This window comes from Petromyzon marinus, unplaced genomic scaffold (assembly GCF_048934315.1).
Source record: "Petromyzon marinus isolate PM22_M1 ecotype Great Lakes invasive population unplaced genomic scaffold, UKy_Petmar_22M1.pri1.0 PM_G_Scaffold_15, whole genome shotgun sequence".
NCBI lineage: Eukaryota > Metazoa > Chordata > Hyperoartia > Petromyzontiformes > Petromyzontidae > Petromyzon > Petromyzon marinus.
The window spans coordinates 494,358-515,182 of NW_027422706.1; the positions used below are offsets into that span (position 1 = coordinate 494,358).

Below are 20,825 nucleotides of genomic sequence, written 5' to 3' on the forward strand. Positions count from 1 at the left end.
ATGCCGCGACTCTGGGGTAATACCAATCGCATTTACACTGACCTCTGCTGCTGTAACTTCTTCTAATGTGAAACGAATTCTTTTCAAAACTAGCTTAGCTCTTATCTCAGAAAAAATCAGACTTATACGCACAGAACTAGATCAGTTAGACAAGACACTCTACAAATCACACTTATCATTGACGGCAATAATGTCCACATCGGATTGGGAACATGTAGACAATATGACTGCCTCTTCAGCTGCTACTATGTCGACCAAATGTAAGGAAAACCTGATTTCCAAATTTAACCTCCTCTTCAACAAAAGACCGGACCCACATACCAAAAAGTTAGACGTTAATAAAGTCGTAATTAATCGCAGTAACAGTTCTATTTCCGATGGTCTGAAATCCGTTTTAGCTAAAGGTCTAAACTTTGCAGTCACACCTAAACACATACCAGTTAATTATATAATTGCCCAAGTAGACGTTGCTCTCAGGGGCCTGGGTCACATCGCTGCAGACGTAGCAAGATCTGAAATCGCTGCAACCCTCAAAAACGCTAAGATGCCAGCTAGCAACCTCAGCAAAGATGAGCGTTTTGAATTATATAAATTAAAAAAGAGGAATGATATTGTAGTCCTCTCAGCTGACAAAGGCAATGCTACTGTCATCATGGATAAAATAGAATACAACAACAAAATTAAAGAATTACTCGACGATGGTAGTTATACAAAAATAAAAAGAGATCCCACCAACAGCCTCGTCACACAAACCAACAAAATAATTTCTGATTCAACCGCATTAATTGATCAATCTAAACAGTTTTCGTTGAAACCTTCTGCTGCCAGGCCACCAAGATTATACGGCTTACCAAAAATACATAAAGTTGATACACCTCTTCGTCCCATAGTCTCTACTATCAGCTCCCCCACCTACAAACTAGCTCGTTTTTTGTCTGAAATCCTGCGTCCTTTCACTGGAAAGACCACCTCTGCGGTACAAAATGCTACTCACCTGGTATCGACAATCAAGGGTATTTCCCTGTCCCCAGACGACCTGCTTGTCAGTTTTGATGTAGTTTCCTTATTCACCAAGGTTCCTGTACCTGACACCATTGCAATCATTGAAGACTTGGTTCATCAAGGACTAAACACTGAGGTACCCCCCCTGGTGAGACACTGTTTAACCAATACATACTTCACTTGGAATGGAACTTTCTACAAACAGACTGAGGGCACCCCAATGGGCTCCCCCCTTTCTCCAGTTATAGCTAACATTTTCATGGAGAAATTTGAGACTGACGCCATCCAGACTGCCACTCTGCGCCCAACCTTATGGAAGAGGTACGTGGATGACACTTTTGTCATCTGGCCACATGGCCGGCCTGATCTAGACCAATTCTTCGACCACATCAATTCCATACACCCAGCCATCAGATTTACCATGGAAGTCGAAATAGATGGCAAGATACCTTTTTTGGATGTCCTAATTAAAAAGAGACCTGATGGTTCAATGAGCCACTCTGTCTACAGGAAAGCTACCCATACAGATGCTTATCTGAAACCGGATTCCCACCACCATCCATCACAGAAGAATTATCTCATCAAGACTCTGTATCATAGAGCCCAATGCATATCCGACCAGGAACACATAAGCAGTGAACTCAAGCACGTACACCAAGCTCTTAGGGCTAATGGTTACTCCAACTATACAATCCGCAAAGCTATCACTCAAACCATGAAGAAGAACCCTCTTGAGGAGCCTTTCAAAACCATCACTTTACCCTACATTGCTGGGATCACAAAAAAGATCTCCAAAATCTTGAATAAACACAAGATCCAGGTCCGTTTCAACACATTACATAAAATCCGTGATCTGGTTCCATCTGTAAAAGATGTGATTCCGGACATACAATACCCTGGTGTCTACAAACTAAGTTGCCTCTGTGGTAGTAGTTACATTGGAGAAACCAAACGCCATGTCTCGGACCGCATTCGTGAACATAAAGCAGACCTTAAACACGGTAGGACCAACACCTCGGCCGTAGCAGATCATTGTTCTAATTCAGTAGGCTCACATGCCATTGACTTTTCCAAGACGGAGGTTCTTTGTAAGCCATCTGGCTTCTATGAGAGATTCGTTCATGAGGCTATCCACATATACAAACACAGAGACAATTTCAACCGAGAAGATGGATTCTATCTTAGCAATCATTGGAAAGATTTGATAAACCATTTCAGTTCTTAATTGATTGTTCACGCTTACAGTGGCTTTCAGACAGCATACATTATAAAAAAATTCGTCTCCCCCCTCCTCTTTTAAAAAAAAAATAGATGGACTAGTCCTGGGCAAACTGCCAAATCGCTGCGCGTGACGCCAACGTTTTTTATAAATAAATAAATGTGCCGTTTAAAAATAAATTTATGCAAACCAACATACCTGATGATGACCGTTTGAGTTATGGTCGAAACGTCGTGAGAATTTTTTATTGTTTTATATATATTGTTATTTTGTTGTTTCTCTTCAACGTGACTTTACCGAAAAAAACTAAGAATATAACATTGAGGTAGTTTATATTTTAGTTTTTTTATTGGTTTACTATATAGCATTCATTATATAGTGTAGTGTATACTCAGTTACTGTTAATAGCTCAGATGTGTAGGCTTTGACTTTAACATAGCCATTTCTGTGACCAGTCACAAGCTAATCACTCAGTTATTTCAATGCTTAATTCTCCTGTTTGATTTGTACTAGGTGCCTCTCTGAATGTGTATGCTTTGACTTTAACATAGCCATTTCTGTGACCAGTCACAAGCTAATCACTCAGCTATTTCAATGCTAAATTCTATGCTAATTCCTTTGTCAAGGGGTGCCTCTGTGGATGTGTATGCTTTGACTTTAACATAGCCATTTCTGTGACCAGTCACAAGCTAATCACTCAGCTATTTCAATGCTAAATTCTATGCTAATTCCTTTGTCAAGGGGTGCCTCTGTGGATGTGTATGCTTTGACTTTAACATAGCCATTTCTGTGACCAGTCACAAGCTAATCACTCAGCTATTTCAATGCTAAATTCTATGCTAATTCCTTTGTCAAGGCGCTCTGTTTCTTCTCACACAGCTTAAAGGTCACGGTCTGAGCTTGGCAGTGTTCGCTCCAGCGCTGTCCTCCAGACAGTCTCGTCCCTTCACCTGATGAAGGCCGCTTGTGTTGTGGCCGAAACGTCGTGAGAATTTTATTGTGTTATTTTATTTTATCAATTTATTATTATGTTCTCATTCTATGTGACTTTACCGAAAGAACCAAAGAAGAGGAATCCTTGCAGTCACGAAAGCTTTAAATCAAAACCTGCATGGGTATTTTGTGCCACCAAACACTCCACCCCCCGTTGTTGATGAAGCAGATGTTGAGAGAGTGGAGAGTTTTCCATACCTGGGCAGTGTGCTCATGACCGGCTCTGGTTTGACAGCAGAGGTCTCGCTCAGAATCGGTCGACCGGCATTACGAGAAGAGACGGAGTGCTGTTGGATTTGGAGCTGAGTGTCTCAATCGGTCTCTGTGGAGGAGGCTCGTGTAGGAATCTGCTACTGGGCAGTTGGAGGCAGGCGCCCTCCGTAAGTTCCGTTCGGCACTTCACGTGGCCTTAACGTGCACACAGCCTGGCACAATCGCCGTGGTAACGTCACGGCCACTTAGTGGCGAATGGCGGTTGTGTTTGGAGATCTGAAGTGTAGCAGTTAGCGCTACGCTGCACCACGAACCTGACGACCCAAGTTCGATTCCCACTCGCATCCAACATCGGTGACGATTATTTGAACCGGTCTAGGGCCTCCCCTAGGTCGACTCCGCCTCAAATGAGTTCCTGGTGCGGTGTGTAAACATCGCCACTGGGGAGACAAAGGCGGCTGGGCGTTGTGTTGGCCACCCACCCCCTTCGTGTGCCATGCCGGCCTTCATAGGTGCTCGCTAACAGCACTTGCCCCAACGGTCTGTTAAGGCTACACGGGGGATCTTTGTCTTTTTGCGACCCGGTGAGTGTGTGCAGCAAGTGTCTCTGCTGGGCGTATCAGAAGGCAACGAAAATAAGGACAACTTGGCAGTCACACAGACACAGTGACACACATGCGCAGAGACAGACACACATGCAGAGACACAGACACACACGCAGAGACACATAAACACACACGCAGAGACATAGACACACACAGACACATGCAGAGACAGACACCGATACAGACACATAAACACAGATACATGCAGACACACGCAGAGACACACACACACCGATACAGACACACACAGACACACACATAGACACACGCAGAGACAGGCGTGTGTTTGTTGGGATGGTTAAAACAAAGCATTGTTGTTGTGTTTGTTGTTGTTGTTGGGGAGTTTTTGGTGTTTTCACTTTGGGAGTTCATAGATGAGAGATGTAAACATCTCTAATAAATACATCAGTCAGTGGGTTCATAATGGCCATGTCAGAGACACTGACACCCTGGGTTCAAGCCCTGGGTCTGGGTGTCTCTCTCTCTCAGTGGGTTCATAATGGCCGTGTCAGAGACACTGACACCCTGGGTTCAAGCCCTGGGTCTGGGTGTCTCTCTCTCAGTGGGTTCATAATGGCCGTGTCAGAGACACTGAGACCCTGGGTTCAAGCCCTGGGTCTGGGTGTCTCTCTCTCAGTGGGTTCATAATGGCCATGTCAGAGACACTGACACCCTGGGTTCAAGCCCTGGGTCTGGGTGTCTCTCTCTCAGTGGGTTCATAATGTCAGAGGCACTGAGACCCTGGGTTCAAGCCCTGGGTCTGGGTGTCTCTCTCAGTGGGTTCATAATGGCCGTATCAGAGACACTGACACCCTGGGTTCAAGCCCTGGGTCTGGGTGTCTCTCTCTCTCAGTGGGTTCATAATGTCAGAGGCACTGAGACCCTGGGTTCAAGCCCTGGGTCTGGGTGTCTCTCTCAGTGGGTTCATAATGGCCGTATCAGAGACACTGACACCCTGGGTTCAAGCCCTGGGTCTGGGTGTCTCTCTCTCTCAGTGGGTTCATAATGTCAGAGGCACTGAGACCCTGGGTTCAAGCCCTGGGTCTGGGTGTCTCTCTCACTCAGTGGGTTCATAATGGCCGTGTCAGAGACACTGACACCCTGGGTTCAAGCCCTGGGTCTGGGTGTCTCTCTCTCTCAGTGGGTTCATAATGGCCGTGTCAGAGACACTGACACCCTGGGTTCAAGCCCTGGGTCTGGGTGTCTCTCTCAGTGGGTTCATAATGGCCGTGTCAGAGACACTGACACTCTGGGTTCAAGCCCTGGGTCTGGGTGTCTCTCTCAGTGGGTTCATAATGGCCGTCTCAGAGACACTGACACCCTGGGTTCAAGCCCTGGGTCTGGGTGTCTCTCTCTCTCAGTGGGTTCATAATGGCCGTGTCAGAGACACTGAGACCCTGGGTTCAAGCCCTGGGTCTGGGTGTCTCTCAGTGGGTTCATAATGGCCGTGTCAGAGACACTGACACCCTGCATTCAAGCCCTGGGTCTGGGTGTCGTGGGTTCCATGCCGACCCTGATGCCCGCTGCTGCTGCTGCTGTATAGACTTTGTCTCTGTCCCTTTTGTCGCGTGGATTTTTTTCCGGGCCCTCTGGTTTTCCCCTCCACATTTGAGAAACGTGAGTTGTCGAGTATTTGTCAACTGCTCTAAAGGTCCACGTGATGATGACGACGACGATGATAATAAACCGAATTGCTAGAGCTATGATTTGTAACGGCCAGGTCAGGGCCTTCTGAAAGAGAGCTACGCCGCATCTCAATGAGGGCCTTACCCGGCAAAAATAAAACGTTCCGTTTATAGTTCAAGTCCCGTGCACAACATCACGCGTCCACCTGTATAGAGGAGGAGGAGTTCCAGCCCAGGTAAGTGAACTCGCCACCTTTATTATCGTCACCACCACCACCACCGCGATGTCTCCAGCAAACAACGAAACAGCTGCCATGCCCCCTTCAGTCTGGGGGCAGGCAGGCAGGGAGAGAGGGGACGTTGCCACGACAGACCACGTGACCCACAACCAACGCTGGGCCACGTGGCGACGTCAAACAGAACCGTGACGCGCAAAGCGCCCCCACCCACCCCACCCCCCCCCCCCCCCTGGGTGGGGGCAAGTCGAACGGACGATGATTCTCTGTCGACTCTCTCGGATCGTTCTGGAAGATGCATCGTGCACGCGCCCCAACAACGCACACAGCCTCACCACCACCACCACCCACCGGGCCATGGATAAAGTTGTGCGAGTCTGGTGAGTCTTTGGGTCTCTGTGTGGTGAGTCTATGGGTCTCTGTGTGATGAGTCTGTGGGTCTCTGTGTGGTGAGTCTTTGGGTCTCTGTGTGGTGAGTCTATGGGTCTCTGTGTGATGAGTCTGTGGGTCTCTGTGTGGTGAGTCTGTGGGTCTCTGTGTGGTGAGTCTATGGGTCTCTGTGTGGTGAGTCTGGGTGTCTATGTGTGGTGAGTCTATGAGTCTCTGTGTGGTGAGTCTTTGGGTCTGTGTGGTGAGTCTATGGGTCTCTGTGTAATGAGTCTGTGGGTCTCTGTGTGGTGAGTCTGTGGGTCTCTGTGTGGTGAGTCTGTGGGTCTCTGTGTGATGAGTCTGTGGGTCTCTGTGTGGTGAGTCTATGGGTCTCTGTGTGGTGAGTCTATGGGACAAACTCAGAAATATCCAGCGGCGGCAGGCATCGTCAGGGGTCGGGATGGAACCCACGACCTCCCGCGTGCCAGGCGAGGTGGTCGACATCTCCTAACCACCGCGCGGTGTGATTGGTGTGGCGACGACTTGGGGAGCGGCTTTCATCCGGCGGTGTCAACCGGGGGCGGGGACGAGGTCCTAAAGTTCCGATTTCTGCTCCATCGCGGCGGTGGCGGCGGCGGTGGCAGCGGTGGCAGCGGTGTCGGCGGTGGTGGCGGTGGCGACAGCGGCGGTGGCTACCTGCACTCGGCAGAGACAATATCAGGCTTGGGGACCAGGCCTGGGGCGTTCCCCCCTCGCTCGTTCGCCGGGGAACGAGAATATCACGCAGGGTGGGGAGAAAACACTCAGGAGGCACGGAACTCGAAACAACAGCCAGCAGCAGCAGCATCATCAGGCCCGATGATGATGTTGATGATGCCGGTTGTGGTTGTTGTAATTACCGGTGAGGTGTCACCAGGTACTTGAATTGTGAACGTTGTCGTGGGTTTACTCTACAACACACTACCGGTTAGTACTGAACAAGTATACTACACTGTACACTACACTGTACACTACACTGGACAGTACACTGCACTGTCCACTACACTATACACTACACTGTACACTACACTATAAACTCGTAACTAATTGGCACGTTTTGTTTACGTGACACTAAACCTGACTAATTGGCTGCGTCAGGTGGTGGCGGGTTTTACGACACAGCGTTTATATATTGACGCCACTTAACACAAAAACAAATTCGACTTTGAACACAATGGGAATATTGTGTTCATGTTGTAGCAGCAGGAGGAGGCGGAATCCACAAATGTACGGTCGGGGGTACGGGGGTCAGAACGTTACAACAGCAAACACGTCACGCAAACTCGTCACGCTGACATGTCACGCGCCGTCGGCACATGCCAGGTATAGCAAAGGTTAACAAATCAATAAAAATAAATATAGACAAATATTGTGTATCTTACCAGGTAAGCCCCCCGCTGTGCTACTACGTCACTTGTTTTGTAGAAGCTACACCGGCTACCACAAGTGACAGCTCAACTCAGTGGCTTATCGTCATCATCGTCATCATTATCGTCATCATCGTCATCATTATCGTCATCATCGTTATCGTCGTCATCATTATCGTCATCATCATCGTCATCATCGTTGTCATCGTCATCATCATCGTCATCATTATCATCGTCGTCATCATCATCGTCATCATCGTTGTCGGGTGGCAAATAAGGAGCAGCAGCCAAATGGCTCTGAACGCGTAGAGACACAGGAAGTGTCAGGGTCGGGATAGGACCCACGACCTCCTGCGTACCAGGCGAGGTAATAATAATAGGGTTTTTCCCCTTTTTGGTACTGGCAAAGGAGGTCTAATGATGTAGATGATCCAGGCGAGGTAGTTACCATCTCATAGCCACCGTGATGACGATGATGATGATGAGGGAGACACCGCAAACTCCAAATATACGGGTGTCAGGGGCGGGGAAGTAGCCCACGCCCTCCCGTGTACCAAGCGAGGCAGTCAACATCTACGTAGCCACCGCAACGCCACCGCCGCTCACCGGGACGCTTGCCGGCGTTCCGTCTGCCCTGCACGGCGCACACCAGCAAGGGGAACAGCACCAGCACCGCCAGCACCAGCACCGTCATGGCCACCGTCAAGCTGATGGGGTAGATAGTGCTGCTGCTGGCGTGGAGCGTCGCCTCGTCTCCCGTAGGCACTGTGGACGAGGGTGAGGAGGAGCGGGAGGTGGATGGGGTGGTGGTGATGGTGGTGGTGGCGGCGGTGGTGGTGGTGGCGGCGGTGGCGGCGGTGGTGGCGGCGGCGGTGGTGGTGGCGGCGGTGGTGGTGGCGGCGGTGGTGGTGGTGGCGGCGGTGGTGGTGGTGGCGGTGGTGGTGGCATTGGTGGTGGTGGCGGTGGTGGTGGTGGCATTGGTGGTGGTGGTGGCGGTGGTGGTGGTGGTGGCGGCGGTGGTGGTGGTGATGGCTACGGGATTGGGGACACGAGGAGATTCGGTGAGACGCGGGGAGATAACGGGGAGATACGGGTAGACATGGGTAGGCAGACACGGGGAAACAGAGAGACACAGTGAGACAGATACAGACAGAGAGACAGATACAGACAGAGAAACAGAGAGAGACTGACAGAGAGACACAGACAGAGTGGGATGCTGAGCAGTGTTGTTGGATGAGGTTAGTGAGGAGGAGGAGGTTTTGGTCTTAATCACTTCTCTGTGTATGTGTGTGTGTCTGTGTGTGTGTCTGTATGCTGGGCTGGCTGAGTCATGTAGCCCGCATGCCCAGCCACCGCATGCCGAAACAGCTTTTGTTCGGCCGTATCGAGGGGGCTAAACGGGCGCAGCATGGACTGGAGAAGAGATGGAGTGATGTGGTACAGGAGGACGTGGAGCTGAGTGGACTTGCCGATGACTGGTACCAGCGGTGTCAAGATCAGCCTCTGTGGAGGAGGCTCGTGAAGGACGCTACTGGGCAGTTGGAGGTAGTCGCCCTCGAACAACAACGGAGGGCGGAGGAGCGACGCTCACAACAACGAGCGGAGCGCCGGGTGGCTAAAGCACAGCAGGTTGGCACAGTAGGGGGCACAGGTGGTGCATTAGCCAGTCATCTCAGTCAGTCGACCCGTGGTACCTGGGTCTGCCCCGTGACCTGCCAGCGGGCGTTTGACACTCCACGTGGCCTCAAGGTGCACATGTCCTGGCACAAGCATCTTGGTGACGTCACCGCCACTTAGTGGCAAATGGCGGTTGTTGTTGTCTGTGTGTGGCTATCTGTCTGTGTGTCTGTGTGTGTCTGTCTGTGTGTCTATTCAACACCGCCTTGCCAGGCATGCTGAGGAGAGGCTTGCGGAGCCCCAATGTGGTTTCAGGAAAGGGCGGTCCTGCACAGATGCCATATTTTCTGTCCGTCTGCTACAGCAGAGGTGTAGGGAATTCCAACAAGACCTACATCTCTGCTTTATTGACCTAGTCAAGGCCTATGATACCATCAGTAGGCCTGGGCTCTGGGTTGTTCTTCGTGCTTTTGCAGTCCCTGACCCTCTGCTCACGATCATTAAGGACCTTCATGATGGTGAGCGGGCCCGGGTAAAACTACGTGGCCGGGAGTCGGAGCCATTCCCTGTCCACCTTGGGGTGTGACAGGGATGTCCTCTGGCTCCCACATTATTTAACATCTATTTCGACCACGCAGTTCGTGAAGCCTTCGATGGCCGTACCAGACCAGAGGAATTTCCATCTGGTACAGACGTAGCGCCATAGATGTGACGGCGGTGCATCGAACCGTCAGGGGAGGGGCTGCAGCGGCAGCCCAAGAGGGGAGGGGCTGCTGGGGGCTCAGGACCCCAGACAGCCCCACCCCTCGGTGGGCAGGAGGCACCAGAGGGGATCTCCCCAGCCGATCTGGAGCCAGGCGCAGCCGAAGAACGAAGACTGGCGGCAGCTTGATAGGACCCTGGACCCCCTCGCCCCGCCGTCCTTGTGCAAGGCGGTAGTTGGTGACGTCACGTCGCGCTCGCCCTCCGGCACGGACAGGGGACCGGGACGGTGACGTCATGTCCCCCTGGGATATTTAGGCTGGGACCCCGTGACGTGTTCCGAGGTCGTTGGCGGGGAGCCAGGAACGTGTGAAGTTGGGAGTTGGGACCCAGGGTAGGGGGAAATTAGCACCAGGCTAGAGTAGCCTGTGGGTGTGCTAGGGACCTCCCCAGTACCCTTCCCCTGGGGGAGCGATGGGACCCAGGGTAGGGGGAGATTAGCACCGGGCTAGGGTAGCCTGTGGGTGTGCTAGGGACCTCCCCAGTACCCTTCCCCTGGGGTGTGGAGTGTAGGCAGTGAGCGTGCAGTACACGGAGTCGTGGTGTGTGAAGAGAAGTCTTTAATAAAACAACTGGCGCAAGCCCCTACATGAAGATCTTCCTCCGAGTCGTCATTTACGCCTCAACACTTGTAAGGGCCGGGACGCCGTGCGGGCCGTTGGTGGGACTCTGGGCCAGTGGTGGGACTCTGGGTCAGTGGTGGGACTCTGGGCCGGTGGTGGTGGGACTCTGGGCCAGTGGTGGTGGGACTCTGGGCTGGTGGTGGGACTCTGGGCCAGTGGTGGGACTCTGGGCCAGTGGTGGGACTCTGGGCCAGTGGTGGTTAGACTCTTGGCCGGTGGTGGGACTCTGGGCCAGTGGTGGGACTCTGGGTCAGTGGTGGGACTCTGGGACTGTGGTGAGACTCTGGGCCAGTGGTGGGACTCTGGGCCAGTGGTGGGACTCTGGGCCAGTGGTGGGACTCTGGGCCAGTGGTGGGACTCTGGGTCAGTGGTGGGACTCCGGGACTGTGGTGAGACTCTGGGCCAGTGGTGGGACTCTGGGCCAGTGGTGGGACTCTGGGCCAGTGGTGGGACTCTGGGCCAGTGGTGGGACTCTGGGCCAGTGGTGGGACTCTGGGCCGGTGGTGGGACTCTGGGCCAGTGGTGGGACTCTGGGTCAGTGGTGGGACTCTGGGCCGGTGGTGGTGGGACTCTGGGCCAGTGGTGGTGGGACTCTGGGCCGGTGGTGGGACTCTGGGCCAGTGGTGGGACTCTGGGCCAGTGGTGGGACTCTGGGCCAGTGGTGGTTGGACTCTTCGCCGGTGGTGGAACTCTGGGCCAGTGGTGGGACTCTGGGCCAGTGGTGGGACTCTGGGCCAGTGGTGGGACTCTGGGCCGGTGGTGGGACTCTGGGCCAGTGGTGGGACTCTGGGCCAGTGGTGGGACTCTGGGCCGGTGGTGTGACTCTGGGACTCCCGGCCCCACGCCCTTGTAAGGGTGAGGTCCGAGGCAGCCAGAGTCTGGACCCGCACCTTGGCTGGGTGGGGTCAGGGGTCGCCTCCCTTAGGGTGGTCACCTTGGCTGGCTGGGGTCAGGGGTCGCCTCCCCTAGGGTGGTCACCTTGGCTGGGTGGGGTCAGGGTAGCCTCCCCTAGGGTGGTCACAGCGGAGGAGCCCACGGCGTAGGCAGTGTCACGGCACGCTAGGAGCAGGCCGTGTGCCTAGGCTGTAGCAGTGTATCAGAAGGACTGTGGGAGTGCTGTGTTGTAATAAAGGAGTTTCCTATCCGAAGTGTCTCCGGAACCCATTACACAGATAAAATGGGAGGCTGATCGATGCCCAGGTGGGGTTGAGGGATGGCTCTCTATTGCTCAACCACGTTGCGTATGCCGATGATCTGGTAATAGCTGCTCATTCAGAGGAGGAGTTGGAGGCGCTGCTGCTAAACCTGGAGCTTGCCACTGAGAGGTGGGGCCTTAACCATCAGTTCCACCAAAACTAAGCACCTGCCTGGGTATTTTGTACCATTGGACAATCCACTCCCACAACTCCCAATCGGTGATTGAGTTGTGGAGAGAGTGGAGAGTTTCCCATACCTGGGCAGTGTGCTCATGACTGGCTCCGGTTGGACAGCAAAGGTCTCACTCTGAATCAGTCGAGCGGCATTATCTATTCATCGGTTGCGTAACGCTGTGTGGAAGCTACCTGGTCTGTCACTCTGCACGAATCTTCAGGTCTTCTCGGCCACAGTCATTCCCTCCCTTCTCTACGCTTGCGAAAAGTGGACTCCCCTAATGGAACATCTTCGCCGGTTGGAAACATTTACGCTGGCCTGCCTACAATCCATCCTGGGTTTAACCAGGCTGGATTGTGTGAGCTCACAAATCCCAGAAAAATCTGGACAAAGTCCCATCGGTGAGCTCCTCCGGCAGGCAAGGCTGTGTTGGCTGGGTCATGTAGCCCGCATGCCCAGCCACCGCATGCCTAAACAGCTTTTGTTAGGCCGGATAGAGGGGGCTAAACGGGTGCGGCACTCGCCCACCCACTCACTCACCCTCCTACCCACTCAACCACTCACGCACCCACTCACTCAACCACTAACCCACCCACTCACCCACCGACTCACCCACCCACTCACTCACCCACCTACCCACTCAACCACTCACGCACCCACTCACTCAACCACTTACCCACCCACTCAGTCAACTACTCACCCACCCACTAACGCACCAACTCACTCAACTACTCACCCAATCACTCACCCACCCACTCACTCACCCACCCAATCACTCGCCCACCCAATCACTCACCCACCCACTCACTCAACCACTCACGCACCCACTCACTCAACCACTTACCCACCCACTCACCCACTGACCCACTCAACTACTCACCCAATCACTCACCCACCCACTCACCCACCCACTCACCCACCCACTCACTCACTTACTCGCCCACTCACTCAGCCACTCACCCACCCACCCACTCATCCACCCACTCACTCAGCCACTCACCCACCCACCCACCCACTCACCTACGGCGCTGTGCGGTGGAGGGACGGAGACACACGACGGTGGAGACCACTCCCCTGTCTTCCACCGTGGGTAGCGAGCTACGACTCTCACGCGGACGCAGTACTCATCCTTGCCGCCAGGCGGAGGCACCGGGTGGCGGTAGCGGCACCCAACAAAGCGCTCCTGGCAGTGGCAAGCAGAAGGCTTTAGTGTGCCTGGTTATGTGGATGACACATTGGTGGTCTGGGCACACAGCAAAGATACACTGAACGCATTTCTAAATCGTCTCACCATGAAGCTGACAGAGGCTGACAGAACTCCAACATTTCTTTACCCAAACAACCAAAGAGTTGGCATTTCTGGACATTCGGCTCAGACGGGGTAGAAGTGACACAATAACACTCAGTATTTACCAAAATAAAACTCGTACTGACGCCTATCTGAATGCAGAGTCACAACCTTCACCCCGCAACAGAAATCTGCTCTTGTCAAGTCGCTCATTCATCGAGCTAAGAAAGTGTCAGATGGTGACAGTCTGAGAAGTGAAATTGAACATGTTAAAGAAGCGCTGCAAATGAACGGTTACGATGATGCACAAATAAAGAGGGCATTGAATACCAAAACCACATCAAATAACAAGAGCATTGAAACCGCCCAAGTAATTAAAACTATCAAAATACCGTACATTGCGGGAGTAGCTGATGAACCCGCCACATGTTTGGGAAAACAAAACATCCGAGTCAGATTTGGCACGGTACATAAAATACAGAATTTAATATCTGCTACAAAACATGTATTACCGAAGCTATCAACAGAAGGTGTGGTACAGGATTAACTGCACGTGTGGTAAATGTTATGTTGGGCAAACAGGACGAATGATCAGCACGAGACTAAAAGAACACCAGAGAAACATTAAATTCTCCCAAACACAACTGTCAGCAGTAGCAGAACACGCGTGCCAACAATGACACACTCCATTGATGTTGAAGTTTTGTGCAAAACTAGCTCCTACTGGCCAAGACTAATTAGAGAATCTATCGAAATTGAAAGAAATCGAAATAATTCTAGATTTAAAGCTTTCGTGACTGCTAGGATCCATACTCTCGTCCTTTCACCTGATGAAGGCCGCTTGTGTTGTGGCCGAAACGTTGTGATTTTTTGTTATTTTATTTTCACCTACGTGACTTTACCCAATAGAACCAAATCGAAATAACTTTAACCGTTCGGATAGCTACCGCCTTAGTGCTGCGTGTAAGCGAATCATCAAATAATACATTAGTTAAATGCATGCCTACAAAGGGCGGCGTACTTCAGCAGGGATTATTGTTGGTAGGGCTATTTTATTCAACACAATAGACAGGAAAGACAAGTGCAAAGGGCTTGCATAATGCACATGCCTCATGTGCCTTGCCTCAGTAATCACTCCACCCCCCCCCCACCCATGATTGTGCAAGAGCGCAGAAGGGTGGTCACCACATCTAGGCCTCTATATAAGGAACGAAACAGGAAGACTTCACAAATCTGTCTGTCGCCTGATGAAGCTTGTTGTAATTACCGGCGAAACGTCACGGTACTCAGACTGTAAATGTTGTGGCTTGGCTCTCCAACACACAACTGGTGTGCTGTACTAGTACACTACACTATACACTACACACTAGTGTTGCACTAGTGACGAATTGGCACGTTCTGTTTACGTGACAACCCTTACTAGTTGGCTGTGTCGGGTGGTGGCGGGTTTTAACGACACAACATTTATATATTTACGCGACCTAACCCAAAAACCTCTTATGGATATTGGTCGCGTACGCCAACTACGTGTTAACCTGAGCATCATCATCATCATCAGTAGTACTAGTAGCATCACCACTCACCCACTCAACCACCCACTCACCCACTCAACCACTCACCCACTCACCCACCCACCCGCTCACCCGCTCAATCACCCACCCACTCACTCACCACTCACTCACCCACCCACCCACCCGCTCACTCAGCAGCTCAATCACCCACTCACCCACCCACCCACCCACTCACTCACCTACCCACCCACTCACCTACCAACCCACCCACTCTCACCATGCTCGTCACGCCCCTCCGTGTGGAGACCTCTGCCTGCAGGTGGTACAGCACGTCACACTGCGCCATCCTCCTCCTCCACCCACTCCTCATGGAGACCCCCACGGAGAGCTCCCACGCCTTCGGCTCTCCCTCGTCGTCATCGTCGTCATAGTACCCATCGTCGTCGCCATCGCCGTCAGCCCCATCACCGTCGGCGCCAACACCCTCATCATCATCATCGTAGTCGTCATCGTCGTAGCCATCGTCGTCATCTTTGTAGACCTCATCCTCACCCTCACTACCACACTCCTCCTTCTCCTCACCACCATCACCACCCTCCTCCTCCTCCACCGTCGCGTTCTTGTGGAGCATCATGGTGACCGTAGGAGCGCTGAGCACAGCTGAGACACGGGGGGGGGGGGGAGATGACGTCTCACTCACACAGAGACACTCAGAGACACACAGAGACACTCAGAGACAGAGACACTCACACAGAGACACACAGAGACACACACAGAGACACACAGAGACACTCAGAGACACTCACACAGAGACACTCACACAGAGACACTCACACAGAGACACTCAGAGACACACAGAGACACACAGAGAGACACTCACACAGAGACACTCAGAGACACTCACAGAGACACTCACACAGAGACACTCAGAGACACACAGAGACACACAGAGACACTCACACAGAGACACTCAGAGACACACAGAGACACACAGAGAGACACTCACACAGAGACACTCAGAGACACTCACAGAGACACTCACACAGAGACACTCAGAGACACACAGAGACACACACAGACAGAGACACACACACACAGAGACACTCACACAGAGACACTGACACACAGAGACACACACAGACACACATACACAAAGGCAAACACACACAGAGACATAGACACACACACAGAGACACAGAGACACTCACATACAGACACTCTACACACAGACATATACACACACAGAGACAGAGACACACAGACACACACACAGACACACACACACAGACACACACACACACAGACACACATACACACAGACAGAGACACACAGAGACACTCACACAGAGACACTCACACAGAGACACACACACACATAGAGACACATAAAGAGACACTCACACACAGAGACACTCACAGACACACAGAGACACACAGAGACACACTCACACAGAGACACTCACACACAGACACATACACACAGAGACACACACAGAGAGACACACAAAGAGACACTCACACATAGAGACACACAGACACACAGAGACACACACAGACATACACACAAAGAGACTCTCCCACAGAGACAATACACAGAGACATTCACACACAGAGACACTCACACAGAGACACGCACAGAGACACTCACACAGAGACACTCACACACAGAGACACACTCACACAGAGACACTCACACACAGACACATACACACAGGCAGACACACACAGAGACATAGACACACACACAGAGACACAGAGACACTCACATACAGACACTCTACACACAGACATACACACACAGAGACACTCGCACAGAGAGACTCATACACACAGACATACAGAGACAGACACACAGACAAATACACAGACATACACACACAGAGACAGAGACACACAGACACACACACAGACACACCCACACACAGACACACACACACAGACACACACACACAGACACACATACACACAGACAGACACACACAGAGACACTCGCACAGAGAGACTCATACACACAGACATACAGAGACAGACACACAGACAAATACACAGACATACACACAGACACACACACAGACACACACAGAGACACACACACACAGACACACATACACACAGACAGAGACACTCACACAGAGACACTCACACAGAGACACACACACACATAGAGACACACAAAGAGACACTCACACACAGAGACACTCACAGACACACAGAGACACACTCACACAGAGACACTCACACACAGACACATACACACAGAGACACACACAGAGAGACACACAAAGAGACACTCACACATAGAGACACACATAGACACACAGAGACACACACAGACACACACACAGAGACTCTCCCACAGAGACAATACACAGAGACATTCACACACAGAGACACTCACACAGAGACACGCACAGAGACACTCACACAGAGACACTCACACACAGAGACACACTCACACAGAGACACTCACACACAGACACATACACACATACACACAGGCAGACACACACAGAGACATAGACACACACACAGAGACACAGAGACACTCACATACAGACACTTTACACACAGACATACACACAGAGACACTCGCACAGAGAGACTCATACACACAGACATACAGAGACAGACACACAGACAAATACACAGACATACACACAGACAGAGACAGACACACAGACACACACAAACACACAGACACACACACACAGACACACACACACACACATAGACAAAGCCACTGACTTGTCTTCAAGGGTAAGACCTCAACCACGACCCAGGGCAAGGAGATTGGTGAGGCCACCGGTGATGACGATGAAACGGTGGCTCTGACGCGCAGGTGATAGCGGTCACCGGGATGCCGCAGAGCTGAGGAGACATCGCACCGAGTCTCTGTTGTGGCAGCGCAGACGGTCCGCCAGTGGGCTCGTCCATAGCTGCACAGACAGAGACACGGGGAGGAGGTAGTGAGGAGTGGGTGAGTGAGTGGGTGGGTGAGTGAGTGAGAGAGTGGGCGAGTGAGAGAGTGGGTGAGTAAGTGGATGCGTGAGTGGGTGAGTGGGCGAGTGAGTCAGTGAGTGAGTGGGTGGATGAGTGAGTGAGTTGGTGAGTGGCTGGGTGAGTGAGTGAGTCAGTGAGTGAGTGGGTGAGTGAGTAGGTGGGTGAGTGAGTGGGTGAGTCAGTGAGTGAGTGGGTGGTTGAGTGTGTGAGTGAGTGAGTGGGTGGTTGAGTGTGTGAGTGAGTGAGTGGGTGAGTGACTGAGTGAGTGGGTGAGTGGGTGAGTGAGTGGGTGAGTGAGTGAGCGAGCATCTCACCGTTTGCTCTCCACTCTGTAGGTGACGCTGCTGGTGGCGGGGTTCACGTTAGCTGGTTCCCAGCGGAGTTGTGTCAGCAGGTCTCGAGACTCCACGCGCACATTCAGTGGGGAAGCCGGGGCTGGGGAGATGGGCAAACGGCACTCAGTGTGCGCTAACCACTGCACCACCGCTCCCCACACTCACACACAGTGCGCTAACCACTGCACCACCGCTCCCCATACACTCACAGTGCGCTAACCACTGCACCACCGCTCCCCACACTCACATACAGTGCGCTAACCACTGCACCACCGCTCCCCACACAAACACAGTGCGCTAACCACTGCACCACCGCTCCCCACACTCACACACAGTGCGCTAACCACTGCACCACCGCTCCCCACACAAACACAGTGTGCTAACCACTGCACCACCGCTCCCCACACTCACACACAGTGCGCTAACCACTGTACCACCGCTCCCCACACTCACTCACACAGTGCGCTAACCACTGCACCACCGCTCCCCACACACACACAGCGCGTTAACCACTGCACCACCGCTCCCCACACACTCACACAGTGCGCTAACCACTGCACCACCGCTCCCCACACTCACTCACACAGTGCGCTAACCACTGCACCACCGCTCCCCACACACACAGTGCGCTAACCACTGCACCACCGCTCCCCACACACACACAGTGCACTAACCACTGCACCACCGCTCCCCACACACACAGTGCGCTAACCACTGCACCACCGCTTCCCACTCACTCACACAGTGCGCTAACCACTGCACCACCGCTCCCCACACACTCACTCACACAGTGCGCTAACCACTGCACCACCGCTCCCCACGTCCACCACAACCTGGCACCCGATGTATCGACCGGCCCGGCTCACCGTGGCTGCTGCACCACGTGACGAGGTGGAGGAGGAGCAGGAGGAAGAGGAAGAGTAGGCCAAGTCTAGAGACGAGTTGACGCATCGCCATGGAGCGATATTTAGTCACGTGCAGAGAAATTCGATTCCCGGTTCGATTAACTATACTCGCATCGATTCTTAATGGGATAACATTAGGAATCGATTATTGTAGAGTAATGGATGTATAGAGTCGATTTTTATTGGGATAACATGGGAATCGATATACAGTTGATTAAGCTAATTAAATCGATTTCCGTTCGGATAACATGAGAATTAAGTGGTCGAAAATGAATCTTAATGAATCGATTCCTACTTGTATTACATGAGAATTGAACATGATCGACTATCGTGTGTGGGTGTGATGCTCACCTGTATGTGTACGTGTGTGTACCTGTGTGTGTGTACCTGTTTGTGTGTGTACCTGTGTGTGTGTGCCTGTGTGTGTACCTGTGTGTGTACCTGTGTGTGTGTCTACCTGTGTGTGGGCCTGTGTGTGTGTGTACCTGTGTGTGTACCTGTGTGTGTGTACCTGTGTGTGTACCTGTGTGTGTACCTGTGTATGTGTGTACCTGTGTGTGTGTGTACCTGTGTGTGTGTACCTGTGTGTGTACCTGTGTGTGTGTACCTGTGTGTGTGTACCTGTGTGTGTACACTATGTGTGTGTGTGTTGTGGGGGCTACCGTCCCCCGCTTTACCCACCGACTCCCCCGTTTCACTCACACCGCTACCCCCCCGGCTGCTGTCAGGTCCAGACTACCGACCCCTAATGCCTCGCCCCCCTGTACCTCTGCCTGGGATGTCGACCGCGTTTGCGTAGCTTAATTAGCGGCTCGTATGCTTTGCGCTCGCGATGCGCTACCCTGTTCAACGGCGGCGTGTCGCGGTGAGCGCGCTCGCAAAGTAAAACCCCGTCCTGCACGGGAATAAACAGGCGCGGCGCGCCCCCGTGGGATTCCCTCCCACCCACGCTCCACGCGCTTAAGCCAAAACAAACACGCCGCGATTACTTTGCTCCGATTTAACGGGCTGTTTACACAGCTGCGTATTCGCACACGCCAGGCGCTTAATTCGCTATTAGACAATTGCGCGAGTGCGCGCCCGCCACCCCGTCACACAGGCGCGCAAGCGTAAAGCGCTACTGTAGGCTATTGCGCAGGTACACGAGCGCTGGGCACCGCCGAAGATATTCGTGTAGGTACGCGCGCGCTGAACAATACTGTAAACGATCGTACAGGTACGGACACTAAGCACGTTCTACTCCCTTATTCGCTGCAAACAGCCGCGTATGCGCGCGAACACACAACACTCTGTACACACTCGTACCGATATGCGAACACCAAACACTTCGTCTCCCTCCTCGCACTCACAGTGACCACGAAACAGCTTTATCCTATTAGTGGTTTTATTCCCCGCGAGTATCGAACTAGACTGTGTGTGTCAGTACGGACCAGCAGGACCGGTCTAACCTATTTCGCTACTCCCTGATACTTAATGGACCTGTCTGCCCTCTATTTTCTCTCCGAATTTCGTCCCTTTGTCTTACCTCTCTCCCTCGTACTTACGGTCCGACCTCGCAGCGATGGAGGTCGCGGATAGATGATGCTGTAAACAGAATCTGGCTGTTCTCTGCCCCGTCTCACGGACGTGCGAGTAACAGTCAGGTGACGGCTCCCCGATCCCTCCCTCCTGTTGATCTCCAGTCAAATAAAAATGGCCCCGTGCCTCCCCAAAGCGTCCCTTTTTATGCTCCTTTCAAAGCCCTC

At 52.4% G+C, this 20,825-nt stretch overlaps 1 protein-coding gene across 2 annotated transcripts; it reads right to left on the reverse strand.

Moving 5' to 3' along the window:
* Positions 1–5,894: 5,894 nt before the first annotated feature.
* On the reverse strand, positions 5,895–19,193 carry LOC142910656 (uncharacterized). 2 transcript variants are annotated; one of them, XM_076060015.1, is made up of 7 exons: positions 19,042–19,193; positions 18,155–18,275; positions 17,586–17,776; positions 15,118–15,500; positions 13,062–13,224; positions 8,275–8,700; positions 5,895–6,958 (listed from the first exon to the last, which is right to left on the reverse strand). In XM_076060015.1, exons 1-7 carry the CDS (start codon positions 19,130–19,132, stop codon positions 6,711–6,713), a joined length of 1,623 nt encoding a protein of 540 aa, XP_075916130.1. In that variant the 5' UTR covers positions 19,133–19,193; the 3' UTR covers positions 5,895–6,710. The 2 variants fall into 2 exon arrangements, with proteins under 2 accessions (XP_075916130.1, XP_075916131.1); XM_076060016.1 differs by having other exon boundaries at positions 8,275–8,433; positions 19,042–19,190.
* Between the last annotated feature and the right edge of the window lie 1,632 nt (positions 19,194–20,825).

Coding starts and splice junctions, on each gene's coding strand:
- LOC142910656 (XM_076060015.1), bottom strand. CDS start 19,132: ATGGCGATGCGTCAACTCGTCTCTAGACTTGGCCTACTCTTCCTCTTC. Junction 15,501..17,585: donor GGTCTTACCCTTGAAGACAA/GTCAGTGGCTTT, acceptor CCCGTGTCTCAG/CTGTGCTCAGCGCTCCTACG. Junction 8,701..13,061: donor TCCACCGCACAGCGCCGTAG/GTGAGTGGGTGG, acceptor CCAATCCCGTAG/CCATCACCACCACCACCGCC.